The sequence below is a fragment of the Heteronotia binoei genome, chromosome 5 (assembly GCF_032191835.1).
Source record: "Heteronotia binoei isolate CCM8104 ecotype False Entrance Well chromosome 5, APGP_CSIRO_Hbin_v1, whole genome shotgun sequence".
Classification (NCBI taxonomy): Eukaryota; Metazoa; Chordata; class Lepidosauria; order Squamata; family Gekkonidae; genus Heteronotia; species Heteronotia binoei.
This window is the reverse complement of record NC_083227.1, coordinates 45,504,148-45,519,074: the sequence shown is the minus strand read 5'-3', so window position 1 is coordinate 45,519,074 and position 14,927 is coordinate 45,504,148. Positions and strand designations below refer to the sequence as shown.

At 44.1% G+C, this 14,927-nt stretch overlaps 1 protein-coding gene across 1 annotated transcript in view; it reads left to right on the top strand.

Annotated features, from left to right (window-relative positions):
- FAM3D (FAM3 metabolism regulating signaling molecule D) overlaps positions 1–14,927 on the top strand; it is a 53,713-nt gene that overhangs the window by 23,395 nt on the left and 15,391 nt on the right. Inside the window, exons 2-4 of the mRNA XM_060238267.1 lie at positions 5,642–5,712; positions 11,920–12,030; positions 14,125–14,145. Of these exons, the coding sequence (XP_060094250.1) occupies positions 5,700–5,712; positions 11,920–12,030; positions 14,125–14,145 (145 nt within the window). The 5' untranslated portion in view covers positions 5,642–5,699. The remainder of the gene's footprint in view (positions 1–5,641; positions 5,713–11,919; positions 12,031–14,124; positions 14,146–14,927) is intronic.

The following is a 14,927-nucleotide window of genomic DNA, read 5'->3' as shown; positions in this document are numbered from 1 at the left end:
TCAGATTGGTATGTATGCATCACAAGAGGGAACCCAACTTTATAGGTAGGCAAAACATTGCCTATCACATTTTTCTGTCTTGCTTTTGGTCTGCCACGGTAGCAAGATCCCAAACCATACATTGCTATGAGATAGCCAACAGAATAAAGAACTGTTCCAGAGGCACCAGGACCTTCATGCAATCTGGGAAACTTTCAGGAGCACACCTGTAAATTCCCATCAGGTAGAACAGGAGGGGTTGGATAGGCTGAAAAGGAAGAATGGTGGGAAAAAATGGGTGGGAGATTTTCAGAGATTAGGAGCTTTTTCCCTCAGGAGGAGGGGAGAAAACTGGGGGCGGGTCTGGGAAGACTTCAATTTTAAAAGACCAGAAAAGGCTAGGAACAAGAGAGCCGTAAACATGACCTGAAACAAACACTAGGTGATTTTAAGATTATTCTGTCTGTTTCTTCATTCAACAGTTTAGGAGTCCACAAGAGAACCTTTATAATGGAATAGGATTGCAGTCCAGATCAACTATTATTGCAGGTATCATCTACTTTTACTGTGTTATCTTATACCTTGTAATCCACATTCTATATTGTTTATAGTATACCTCTGCCTTTGACTGTTGTTTGCCTTGTTCTCTAATTCTGTACTCCCAGTCCTATTTCACTTTTTATTGACTGCCTTATGCTGTCTGATTACATTGCTTTATAACCTGTAATCCACCTTGAGTCTCATCAAGAAAGGTGGACTACAAATAACATAAATAACAGTTAATAAAGTTTCATCCTGAGGTGGAAGGATGCATTCTTGTTTTCTTCTGCTTTGCGGCTGTCGGATAACATTTGATCAGCTATGCTTTTCTTTCTGTAATCAGTGATGACATATATATCAGTAAAGCTCATCATTTTCCTTTTCTAAAAATGGTTTTATGATGGTCTGTCTGCAAGCCCGAACTTGGGCATACTTGCCAAGATAAAAGAGATGGATGGGAGACATCAGGTTGGATCTGAATTACCATTATCAGTGAAATTTTCAAGATTTCCTTACAACCGCATGACTTGGAGACCAGTATCTAATTCAAAGAAGAATCTTGTATGAGACAAAAAGAGAGAATATATATATATATACACACAAGCACATTTATAACTCTTCATCTGTTGTCAGCAACAAAACAGAATCCTATTTGCATTGTGGAGGGGGGAGGTGGAATTAATCTGGAAAGAATGAAATCCTTAAGAAGGTCAAGTGACTTGGGCTAGCTCAGCCAGCTAAGTACACTAAATGTGACAGAATGAGACAATTGTGGGGCTTGTTTGATCACATGATGTTCTTGCTTTCATCTGAGAAGGGTCATCTGCAACTGAGATGGGAGCTCTATGTTTGCAATAGAGAGCCTTTCATTAAACTAGGTTGCTAGGGAGGTGTTGCGTCTGCATTAGAATTCCCCAAGTTTGCTCTAACATTTTATACAGTGGAAAGTAAGTTTTTGCGGAAGCTGGGAACATGAGCTGAATAAGGAGCTAGTGTTGTTGTTGTTGTTGTTTTTTTAAAAAAATAATTGGTAGGAATAAAGAAGATGAAGGTGCATTGTGACTTCCTTTCTCTGCCATTTTCCTTCCTTCCCTTATTATCTCCTTTTAATTAGAAAGAGTTCTGAGAAATGGTTGCAAATTTTGGTGTGGCTTTGGCTTTGGCTGCTTGTGCAATCGAGGTGGGGCAAGGAAAGCTTGGAATAAATCCAGAAGCAACTAAATCTAAATTCTTATGCTAATTTCTAAAAAGAACTGTTTTTAAAAAAAACCCTGCATTATATAGAATCAGAGAGTTGGAAGGTACCCCCAGGGTGATCTAGTCCAACCCCTTGCACAATGCAGGAAATTCACAAATACCTCCCCCTAAATTCACAGGATTATTATTGATTTATTGTTTTTAGAAGGCTGGCAACCACCCCAAGGCATCTTCCAGGTTTACAGCAATCTGTCAAAGCATGGCTCAGTAGCATGTTTTTATTTGCACAATATTATCAGTCTGGTTATCGTGGTGGTGGTGGTGTGATATGGAGAATGTATAGAGCATGTTAGAATGTTTGCATCGCTTCACATAGATTGGCTCCATAGCCCTTAGCATTTTATTTTATTTTTTATTTTATTTTATGACTTCTATCCCGCCCTTCCCAACAAGTGGCTCAGGGCGGCTTACAATCACAGAAATCGAACATAAATAGACGTTAAACATACAGCATTTAAATTTAAACATTAGACCATTTAAAACATAGAACCATTTAAACAATTAAAACATTTAAAACATTAAAACATTGGGGGCAGCAAACATCCAGTATAACTACGCTCAGTTTTTTGTACCAGCTAGTCATAGGCCAGCCGGAAGAGGGTTGTCTTACAGGCCCTGCGAAACTGGGCATGACCAAGGTAACCTGGTATTATGATCCCCACATTGGAGCTGGGGGAGGGGAGTTGTATGAAGCTGGAAACAGAATGGCTCCTCTGCTAGAGATGGACTTTGAACTGGCTGGTTTTCTGAAGGGTCACTGAACTGGCTCCTTATCAATGGCAGCATGCAAACTGGTGCAATGGTGTAATAGGAGGGGACAATCTGGTGGTGAAAGGACAGTTGTATCACTGTGCATGCCTTTGAAACAAAATACTAGGAGTGAAGACAAGGTGTCTAGGTCTGGAGAGGGAGCTTGGGAATGCTTTTGAGAAGAGAAGAGAAGAGAAGAGAAGAGAAGAGAAGAGAAGAGAAGAGAAGAGAAGAGAAGAGAAGAGAAGAGAAGAGAGCCCCGCCCCCACAGTCATTATGCACCTCCACAAACGACTCCCATAGGGAATGATGGGGAATTGATCTGTGGGTATCGGGGGCTCTGGGGGGGGCTGTTTTTGAGGTAGAGCTGCCAAATTTTCAGTATAGCATCTAGTGCCTCTCCCCAAAATACCTTACAAGTTTCAAAAGGATTGGACCAATTATATGAGCCCCAAAAGAGGGTGCCCCATCCTTCATTATTTTCTATGGAAGGAAGGCATTTTAAAAGGTGTGCTGCCCCTTTAAATATGATGGCCAGAACTCCCTTGGAGTTCAATTATGCTTGTCACACCCTTGTTCCTGGCTCTGTCCCCAATGTCTCCTGGCTCCACCCCCAAAGTCCCCAGATATTTCTTGAATTGGACTTGGCAACCCTACTGTGAAGGTCCATAGTTTTTTCAGGGTGTTGGGATATGTCATGACCCTAGGCCTAGTGAGGCCTACAGGCTCCAGGAAAGCCTGTGTAGGAGTAGCTACAGGGCCTACATTTCCCAGGATCTGTTCTATCTCTCTGATTGGATGGGCAGCAATCTTGGAGGAAAAACTTGCCCAGTGGTGTGTGAACTGAGAGGAAAGCATAAATAGGCCTGGCTAGAGAGGGAGGTTGTTCTTTCTGAAAAGGCCCATCTGGAGGTAGGTTGTAGTAGGGTTGCCAAGTCCAATACAAGAAATATCTGGGGACTTTGAGGGTGGAGCCAGGAGACATTGGAGCAGAGCCAGGAGCAAGGGAGCAACAAGCATAAATGAACTCCAAGGGAAGTCTGGCCATCACGTTTAAAGGGACAGGACACCTTTTTTAAATGCCTTCCTTCCATAGGAAATAATGAAGAATAGGGGCACCTTCTTTTGGGGCTCATAGAATTGGACCCCCTGGTCCAATCGTTTTGAAACCTGGGGGGTATTTTGGCGAGAGGCACTAGATGCTATACTGAAAATTTGGTGCCTCTACCTCAAAAAACAGCCCCCCCCAGAGCCCCCAATACCTGCAGATGAATTCCCCATTATTCCCTATGGGGCATTCTCCATAGGGAATAATTGCCCAGTAGACATTTTCTCCCCCCCCCCCCCCCCGCTGCTTTCTGATGACTGTAAAGCGCGGTGGGGGGGAGGGCCTCACACACACACACACACTGGGTCTGGTTCCTCCACAAAGACATCTGAAAAGAACAGGGGCTACACTGCTCTCTCGCTCTCACACACACACACTTAGTTGCTTCCTGCTCAACTTTAAAGGCACACACACACACATTTTGAAACGGACCTGTTTGCAGGTTTCTAAACCTGCCCAAGATCTAGAGCTGCGTGGTAGTTGTGGGGGCGGGGTTTCCCCTGCCGGCCAGCTGACTGGGGGCGGGGGGAAGCCTGTAAAACCGGGGGATTCCCTGGTGGACCTGGGGATTGGGAAACCTAGGTTGTAGCTGGAGAGGAATCTCTCACCCAAGGTGTGTGAGTTTATTTGAAATTAGAAGGGAAGGTCTAGTTAGTCATATCAAGGCTTTAATTTATTTGCACAAACCTTTACTGTTTCCATATTCCATATTCACTGTTGCACTAAATAGTTTTACAAACCACTTATCATTTTGACCACTTATAATAGGCAGTAGTTTACCATGTGGGATGATAGCCTTATCTTTTCAGCCGACAGCAATTCGTCATCCTAGAAGAATGGTCAGAGGAAGTGGCAAGACAGCAAGCCCGCTCTACATTCAAACATTCTGCTGGTACCTTGCTATAGGATCCCTGGCCTCCATAGGTATTCTAGACTACCAATGGGAACCGAGATCTAATTACCAGATGACTTGACATATCTTAGATTTTGACAGCTCCATTAGATTACTAGCTGTCAAAGCAATTAAGGCCAGGTGTAACATTTTCCCCAATTCCACAAAGGCCCTGTCAACATATCTTTGCAGGTGAAGGGAGTTAAAGGCGCTTTGCCTAGCAACCTGGATCTTAAAGGGATCCTCCCCACCTGCTAAGGCCATAGAGCCTGATTTAGGGCTCAGAACTTATGAAAAGGCCAAGGCCAGAAGGCCTTTTCATGACACTGACTCTGCTTAAAGAAACCTAGATAACTCCATGCAGCTGTTTGTTGAATAGCTCTTTCTTAAAGGTATAAACCACAATATAATGTTGATCAAAATTCTTATGGGCTGAAACCACATGCAGTACCTCCACTTAAATGAGCCTTAGGGGTCATTTTGTAGAAAAAGAGGAGCCAGAGCTCACTAGCACAACTTATTTGCACATTTACATGTGCCACACATGCCTGACATCACCAGAAGGTGTATTAAATTATACTAGCTTAAAATGCTTCTTGAATTATCTACCTTAAAATACTTCTTGAATTATAATTGTCATAATAAAACTACTCCCATCATACTTTTGAAATTCCTTTCTCCTATGTGGCCACAATGGCATGATGAAGACTTCCATCTGTCTGCTTTATGTGTTTTGGTTATTTTCCTGTTTTTTGTGTGGAAAAATATTAGAAAGTGTGTCAAATCTTAGAGTTCAGCAAAATTATCACAGGGGGTTTGAACAATGGAGCCCAAAAGCTAGTGTTTTTCTTTTGGGGGAGGGGGGGCGGTTGTAAGAAAGAAAGAGCACAATAAAATTTAGAGGTTCCAGAGCTCTGCTCCTGTGAGCTCCTGCCCAAAATGAGTCCTGGCCTTAGACATGATAATTTTAAGAGATGGACTGAGCTCTGTTTCTCTGCTTGTAACTGGGGATTTGACCCAGCTGGGGATTGGCAACACTAAAATGCATTCAACTCTTCTGATAACGTTTTTTTTTTCCCTTCATCTAACATCTTCTCCCTTCTTATTTTCATAAGGTTATCTTGTCACCTTTGAGAAGCCTCTGCTATTTTGCCACAACACTAAAGCCAAAAGATGCGAATGACAGGTAAGAGAAGGAGGAAAAGAGGTCTAACAGAGAAATCCATGGGATTAGACTGGATGTTCTTGACTTTTCACCGTCCATTCTGACTTCCTCTTCCCACTCTGCTTTCTGGATGGCTTTCCCATTGTACCCCAGCATGTATGGGGGTTAACCAGTGCCTGGCAAATAGGGTAAAGCACCATAGGGATACAGGAAAAGCAGCCTCCCCACCCGCACTGTCCTCCTGATCTACAAGTGGCAGCTCTCAGTTAGCAACTGGAAGTTTGAGGCTGCACAGCATGCCACTTGTAATGTACTGAAGTTGGAGACGTTCAGATGGCAACATGCTTTATTAGCGAATACATCACAAAGACAACATGGTGGGTCCGGGTCCCCTGTTATATACATTTCCCGGAACAACCTTCTTCCTGGTCAGGTCCAATCCTGGCCAGTTAAACTTCCCGCCACTGATCTTCATAGACGGGCTGCGTTCGTCCCTTCCAGGCACCGCCCACAGGTGCGCTGTGCTGTACTTTCCAGGACGAACGCCAGGCACAACACCACTGTTTGCTTATCTCTGTGCTTCTTATAACTGCTAACCCTGCTTGTTGACATGAGTTTTCAACTTCCTCTGGTCCTGCTTTGTCAACTGTGCAAATAAATGAGGGACTGGTCTTGCAGGAAAGTGTTGGAATTATCTGAAAGGAGGTACCCAGTCTCCAAATTTAAGGGTATGAGGACATGTCTAATGGGACACATGTGAAATTCCTCAGTAACAGCTTGCAAGGGGTTATGGCACACAGAAAAAGGCTACACACAACTCCACAGAGACTAGGCTTCCCAATCCCCCAGTCCTAGTATGGGAACCCTCAGCTTTCTAGGCTCCACTCTGCCCCCCAGCCAGCTGGCCGGAGGGGGAAGCCCTGCCCCTGCAGCCACCATGTGCCTTTCGATCTCTGCAGGTTTAAAAGCCTGCAAACACCTTTCTTTTTAAAAAATGTGTGGGTTCACCTTTAAATTTGAGCAGGAAATGAAAGCTGCATTGGGAGGGGTCATCAGCAGAGCCACATATGTGTAAGAGAGAGTGAGAGCGAGTCCCTCTGCTTGCTTTCCTATCAGATGTCGTTGTAAAGGAACCAGAGCCAGTAAGTGTGTGTGTGTAAGAGAGAGAGAGAAAGAGAGAGAGCACAGTCTCTGTGCTTCTTTTTTTGGATTAGTTTCAGATGTCTTTTATAGTAACCTGTTTATGGGATGGAGGAAAGCTCTATCTCTCTCTCTCTTCATTTGCCTGCGTTACTCTGAAGAAGTTAGTTAGAAATACAGCAGCTCCTGTGCATAAAGCTCCAGTGAGATCACAAAAGTGTGTGCTTGCAAACTCTATTTATTTTGGTTGCGTTGTTAGTGTGTGTTCACTTTCATTTACTGGAATTACAACTGCTGTTGGAGACAAGGAAATGAAGACTATTCAGGGAAATTGCACTGCTGTATTTTTATTTATTTAAGGGAATGGGAAAGTCTCCTGGTTCCACCCCCAAAGTCCCCAGGTATTTTCTGAGTTGGACTTGACAACTCTAACAGAGGCTGGCAAGTGGTACATTGCTAGCTAATCCTATATTTATACAAGACGGCCAACATTCCCATCCAAGGAATGGATACAAGACTTTCTTAGCATCTTTTGCAGATTGTCTGTAATCAGCCTTGACACCGAACTCCAAGACAAGCTAATGATTAGAAAGATTCTCCTGCAGCCAGGGGTGCTTCCTTTTCAACAGCAATTATTCTTTATACCTGAGCCCGTTTTTTTTAACAAACACTTCAGAAGTGTGTATAAAGAAGTTAAGGAATAAAAAAAAAGAGAATCAATTCATGTTGACTGCTTTGTCAGATGACATAATGGCAGATTGAAGCTGATATTCAGTTTCCCTTTGGTTCACTAAGGTTGCCAGCCTCCAAATGGGTCTATGAGTTATTAGCTTGGAACGTGATTTGGATTAGGACTGTAGTGTGTGGGGAGAGGGGCATAAATCTTCCCCTCCCTGTGCCATTTCCCAACCCGAAACAGCCCTGTGGAGGCACTGTTTCGTAACACGTAACTCATCAGTATATCTGGAGTCCCCAACAGAGCAAATAGTGGCTCCACCAGGTGATTCCAGGTCAGAAGAATGGTGTGGGGGGACAACTTAAGCTCCCTTTCCATGTACTGTTGCAATTCTGATCCAAATCGGGCCTACTTATGCCTGAGAATTGAGTTCTGAGCAAAGAACTCCAAGACCATGTCTGTCAACCAGACCGAGAGACATACTGGGAAAGAGTGTACAATATACAAGCCCAGTTTGGTAACCAGTGGGAGACAGTGAGGGCAGGGACATGAGGATAGCCATCTGAGATAGTGTGACATCAGTTCTGGGGAAACCCCATAGGTGACATCATATCATAGAGTTTTCAGTGATTCCTAGAAAGGAGTGACATAACTTCTGGGTTTGATTTTCCAGAACTGTTCTGTCTTTTACCTATTTTGTAATGATTCTGGTTTTACAAAAATAACACATACCATTTTTGCAACCCTTCCCAGGTGTGGTCAAGAAGCTTTACAGAACACAAACGCTAATTAGTTGTTCAGACACCCATTTGCCTTGTAAGACTTCACCAGGAGTTGCCACACCTTTCCAGCGTATTTTTCTAGCAGCCATAAGGTCTAGAATCCTGCCTTTTTTAAGATAATGGAATGCTTCTGTAGCTGAATTCTGCAGCCAGCTGTGCCCCTTTTTAATGTTATGCATCATGCTCCTTTCTGGAATCACATGCACTGATGATCTCTTGTGTTATTTAAAATGTTCCAGCTGGAAAACCATTGGTTTGGTGTTAAGATACCGAGAATCCCCACTCTTGGACCTTTGCTCTCATTATTCAAGGCTCATTTTATGATGGATATACATTTCCATTTGATTGGACATTGCTTTAAAGTGGTCTCTCTTTGTAACATCTCCTTTCCCCCCACCACACACACCTTTTTATTGTCTGCAGTTCTGAGTATAAATATGTCTGCTTAATAGTTGAACACTTAAAACTGTTGAACACTTAAAAACATCTGATGAAGTGAATTCTGGCCAGTGCTGGATTAAACCCTGTGCAGGCCCCTAGGCAGTCAAAATCTCGGGAGCCACCTCGCAAATTATCTCAGATTTGGAGCGCCCACCCCACTGCCCGCGCGGCCCCCACAGCAGCCTGCAGTCACCTTCTCAAAAGTCCCTTTGACAAAGCTGTGGGGGAGAGGCAGAGAGAGCCAAACTTGGCGAGGACACCAGCAGCAGCCATACCAGGCAAGTTGAGCGGCTCAGTTCCTGGCTGCACGTGCAGGGTGGGAGGCCTGCAAGCAGGGGGCAAACCAGGGGGGAAAGCTGGCATGAGGCCCCTAAAGTCATAGGGGCCCATAGACCAGTGCCTAGTTGACCTAATTGTTAATCCAGCCCTGATTCTGGCTCACAAAAGCTTATGCTGGGATAAAAATTGTTAGGTTTTAAAGTGCCACTGGACTCCTGTTTTATTTTTCTGCTACAGAGATTCCAGTCTGTTATATACATTACCATTGTTTCCATGGCTTCCATTGTTTCCATGGCTACCATGGGAATTTTTTTAAAAAATGATGCCTTTGTGGGCAGAGGGTTACCTCTTGGTCGGGTAGGGAGTGGCCCCATTTTGTTATCACAACAAGTAGTTAACATATAAATATCTCGTTCAATCAGATTCCTTCAATTCCAGGTAAAGAACATCATGCCCCAACAAGCCCTGAAGCACTAACCACCCTCTTTCCCCTTTGGCTTCTCATTCATTCAGGTCAATGAAGTTACAAGGCCCTTGAGAACTGCCTGGGGTGTGGCCACTAGCTTGGCCTGCTAATAAACAGCTTTTCGTATAAAGACCCACTGGTTCATTCAACTATAAAGCTGCATCACCAATAAGACAAAACTATCTCTATGTATGGGTCATTCCTGTAATTCAGCATTACTAAAAGGTCTGATTTGGGCAGTGGCTTCAGAATTCAGGGAAGATTTCTCTATTTTCCATTAAATCTGTTGCTGAACTGGGAGAAAAGACAGCTGTGGTTTCTCCCACTCCATTTTTCTTCCCCCACCAACACTTTTATTCATGCTGCCTTTTCAGCATTCTGTTTAAGGTGACTTACAATTAAAGCAATGTAACAATACAAGAAAGCCCCGTGGTACAGAGTGATAAAGCTGCAGCACTGCAGTCGAAGTTCTGCTCACAACTTGAATTAGATTCTGGCAGAAGCTGGGTTCAGGTAGCCGGCTCAAGGTTGACTCAGCCTTCCACCCTTCCGAGGTCGTAAAAAGCCTGCCAAGAAAACATCGCGCTGCCATGTCATCCCAGAGTCAGAAACAACTGGTGCTTGCACAGGGGACTGACTACCTTTATAAAATAAATAAATACAAAAATAAGCAATTAAAAAAAAGGCATCAGACATAAACCTTGTAAACACTGTGCCTAGAACAGAAGCGGCCCATTTGAAAGCTGGAATGAGGAAAACCTCTAATTAAGCCTGGTTGAAAAGATGTGTCTCTACCTGATGATTAAAAGAAAGTAAAGTAAGCATCAGGCAAGCCACAAGGGGAATAGATTTCAAAAGGAGAGGTGCCACTATAGAAAATGCCCTGTCTCTAGTAAACACCTACCCCACCTCTCAAGGCACAGAGAGCAAGGCTGGAGAGGCAGATCTTAATTGGTGTGGTGAATAGTATGGGAGGAGGCAGACCTTTCAAGTACCCTGACCCCACAATATTTAATGAAAAGGAAAACTTCCTTTTTTCCCTCTTTCTCCTTTTTCCCCCCTTTACTAATTCTTAAATCCAACCTGAGGTTGCAAGGTCCCTTGGAGCAGCCAGTGGGGGATGGGGGCAGGGTACAAGCTTCAGCTCCTTCATCATAAAACTGGTGATCTGCAGTGGAAAGTTTGATTAAAATGACAACTGTGCAGCAGCAGTGAAAAAGGCAAAGTCCCCACCAGGAATGATCAGGAAAGGGGCTAAAAATAAAATGGCCAATTCTGTGATTTCTCTCCTATAAAATGGTGGCGCAGCCTCATTTGGAATCCTGTGTGAAGTCCATATCTCAAAAAGGATATTGCAGAGCTAGAAAAAGTACAAAAGAGGGCAACCAACACTATTAAGAGGTCAGAGAACCTTTCCTATGAGGGAAGGCTGCAGGGAGGTTTTCCAAGTGCCCACTGGAGTGGGAGATCTCCCACCTCTAGTGGGACTTGCCCACCAGCAGTGCAGCAGCTGGTGAGAGAAAGACTTCCCCCCAGAAAAAATCACCATAGGTGAGAGCATGACATCACTTCCATGATGACACTCTGCCTCTCCGGGAATCACTAGAAACTCTGTGATAAAACCATAGATTTTCCGGTGATTCTGAGAGAGGACTGGTGTCAGTTTCAGATTTTTTTCAGAAATGACATCATACTGTCCCTGCTAGTTGCCACCTCCCCCCCCCCCCATGTCACTACCCTGCCTCCTACTGATTGCCAGGCCAGGCCTAGCAACCACAGTTGGAGGATCTAGAACTGTAATAAAAATGCAGCTGTACAGAGATACCAAAATAAATATTATAAAATCACGTATGCAGTGGAGAAAGTGGATTGAGGAAGCTTTCTCCCTCTCCCATAATACCATACCTTAAAGGCACCTAATGAAATTGTTGGGAATAGGTACAGGGCAGACAAAAGGAACACTTCTGTACTCAACAAGTATGTAATTAAACTGTGGAATTAACCGCCAGTGCATGTAGTGAAGGCCACAAGCACAGAGAGATTTGAAAGGGGATTAGACAGATACTGGGAGAGGCCCATCAGTGGCTATCAACCATGGTGACTGCAGGGGGCCTCTGTCTAAAAAGGAAGTAGGCCTTTGTACTGGGAGGCAGCAACAGGGGAGGGCCTCAGCCTCTGTGCCCTGTTTGTTTGGCCTTGCAGGTGGCGTTGTATGGAACAGTGTGTTGGATTAGGTGGACCACTGGTTTGATCTTAAAATAATGATTTTGAAATTTTATTTATTTATTTATTGGAAATGTACAGGAATGTGTTAAATCACAGAGCAGGACTCGGGCTCCGATCTTTCAGTTGAGCCCTATGTACGTTTTTGTCTTACTGTATTGCTATCTAGAGTATTTCTATCTCACTGGCTTTAACCCGGCTCCACATTCCTTGTATTGCAGGCGTGCTGCGGGGCCTGGCTGTGCTCTTCACTCTACTCACAACCTGGCTCTTTGCCACCACCTATTTCCACCGTGTAAGCATAAAATCAGTCAACCTGAGGAGCTGGTTGGGTAAGTTGTGCTTGTGCTTTTCTTTTCTCTCTACTCTCCAACCCAATTCAGTGGCCTGCTAACATTCCTAGCTATACCCCTGAGAAAACAGCTAGGGGAAAAGAATCAATATCTGGTTGATTCACATATTACTGCCTACGCAGGTAGTATCTGGATTCCCCACTTTATATTTCAGTCAGTTGCAAGAAGGTTCCTATGAATTCCCCTCAACACACAGTGCCAAATTTAGAGTGACACTGAGTAGACTGTAAGGAGAAAGATCTTCAGTTTGCCCCCTTCTCTCCACACACGCCGCTGTCCCAGTCCAATTCAGGCATTGTTTATAGGGGAATTAAAGGGAACCTGCAATTCATGTCTCACTGAAAGACAAAGTAAGGGAGCCAGACACAACCTGTGTAGACCATAATGTATGGATCAGCTTCCCACATTCTTAGTCTAGAACTTAACTAGGAATATGTTAAGAACGATCACAGAAGGCCTGGGGTTGCCATGTTGCAACCCAGAAGACTTCAGCGTACTTAGCCTCATTAGCAAGCATGATCTGTTTCTCAGTCCCCTCAACCACCTGTCATGGAGCAAACTGAGAGATCTTCTTGCAGTAGGAAAAACAAAATGTATCTGTCTACATAGGTGAAGGATTTTGCAGAAACAGAAATGTTCTCTGTGTGGTAACATAGAAGTCTTTCCCTTCCCAGCCACATAACACAATCTGCACACACACACAAAATATCCCGGAGGTCATCCACAACATCACTGCAGAAATAATGTCACCATAACCCCAACAAGACATCTGTGAAAAGGGGTGTGTGTGTGTCTCAAGGGGCCATAGGGCACTTCTGCCTTCCTGTAGCCACTGCCAGCATCTTCTTGAGGAGACTCACATCAGTTCTTTGGAAAATGACTTCATCCACTGGGAAACTGTCCTGCATTTTCCTCATTGAAATGAATGGGGGCAGTAGTGCTCTTTTGCTTCTCCCACTCATTCCAGTGGATCTCACAGGAGAATTTCCTAGGAGGTTGTATGTTAAGACTTATTCTTAAAGCAAGGTAACCAGCCATAGAGCCTGAGAAACTAAACTTAGCTTATTCACAGTGGGTATGCAAATAAAGCAAACTGGGTATGTGAATCATGGCAGATGGCCCGGGATTGCTGAGGTAACTCTCCTCGCTCCACTCTACCCTCTGGCCTTGAACATTGGAAGCCTTTATGAAGATGTTCAGTGCTAGGGTTGTTTCTTTTTCATTACATTACACTTGTTAAAGCTTAATTGTTAGTTCCTTTTTCATTGTGGTTGATTTCAATGACGGGTGGGGGGGGGGATATTTTCCATCCAAAAGTTTTCTTTTGCCACTCAGTTGTGAAGTAATTCTCAGGGTTTCCACCCCTCATCTAAGAGAACTTCTCTGCCAAAGTCCGGACCAATACTAGCAATTGCCAGTGTTTTATAGGCAAACACAATGCTCACTTGTAGAAAGAGGGCATAGCGTAGGGAAGCATTTTGTAACTCAAGAAAAATAGATGACATTGCTGAGCCAACTCAAACAATAAGCACATTGCATTCAAGCTAGCATCATGTTTGGCAGGCACCTGGGACCTTCTCCATACTAAGCGGGGAAAGAAAACAAAGTTTGAGTCCAGTGGCATCTTTAAGACCAACAAAGTTTTTACTAAGGTATTAGCTTTCATTGTTCATGCACAGTTCTTCAGAAAGGGTTGGATGAGGATACACTTTCAAGTGCCACCACCGAGAACAGAATAGCGGGCAAACAGGAGTGTCGTGTTTACATTGAAGCAGAGCCGGCAATAGGACTGGAATAAGCATATTGGAAGGACAGATATATTGATGTGCTCCTCTTTGGCGACAGCAGCTGTACATAACCATACCAAATGGCAAACATCCCCATCAGTTACATCTCTGCTGAATTACACTCTCCTCTTAGTCCAGCTTCTTGAACATTTAGCCAAGTGCCAGAATACCAGAGATTTCCAAATGTTATTAATTTCAGATTGGTTGTAGGAACGAAAAGTGTCTGCGGTTCATTTTCTTTAATACCATACTTCACATTGCTTTTGTTTCCTTGTTGCCTTCACAGGGCCCAATGATATGCCAACTAGTGAGTATCCTGATTTTATTTTAATATGTTGTTATTATATTCTCCACTTCACAAAATGGTGAAAAGTTCCAGGCAGTGCTCACATGGGGTGGTTCCCACTGGAGGAGAGAGCACTGGAGACTTACGGGATTTCTGTAGCGTTTGCTTTATTTATCATATACAAGTGGAGTACAGGTGGCATTCAGGGAGCACTCCCTTCTTCCAAGAGTGCTGATGTCATTTCTGGTGGCCTGTTGTCACAGCAACCAACATGGTAGCCAGAGTTTCACCAGAGAAACAACTCTCCTTAAAATTCAGGATGGCCTGTTGGGCATAAGGAGGATTATCTCCACTGGCTCCCAGATGGGAAGCATGAGCCTCCGTCAATGAAACAGCCCCTTCCCATCCCGGAGTGCCCCTGGTATGTGCATATTATAGGGTTGCCACCTCTGGACTGGGAAATTTCTGGAGATTTTGCATGTGGTGTCTGGTGGGGTTTGGGGAGGGGAGGGAGTTCAGTGTGGTATAATGCCAGTTTGGAGCCAGTGTGGTATAATGCAAATTTTCACTTGCTATTGACTTAGGGTTGCCAATCCCCAGGGGATCTCCTGGTTTGGAAGCCCTCCCCCCATTTCAGGGTTATCAGAAAGTGTGTGTGTGGGGGGGGGAGGTTGAATTAGGTTGCCAAGTCTAACTCAGAAAATACCTGGGAATGTTGGGGATGGGGATGGGAGACTTTGGGGGTGGAGCTGGGAGACTTTTCCATTCCCTAAAATAAATAAATTGAAATACAGCAGTGCAAC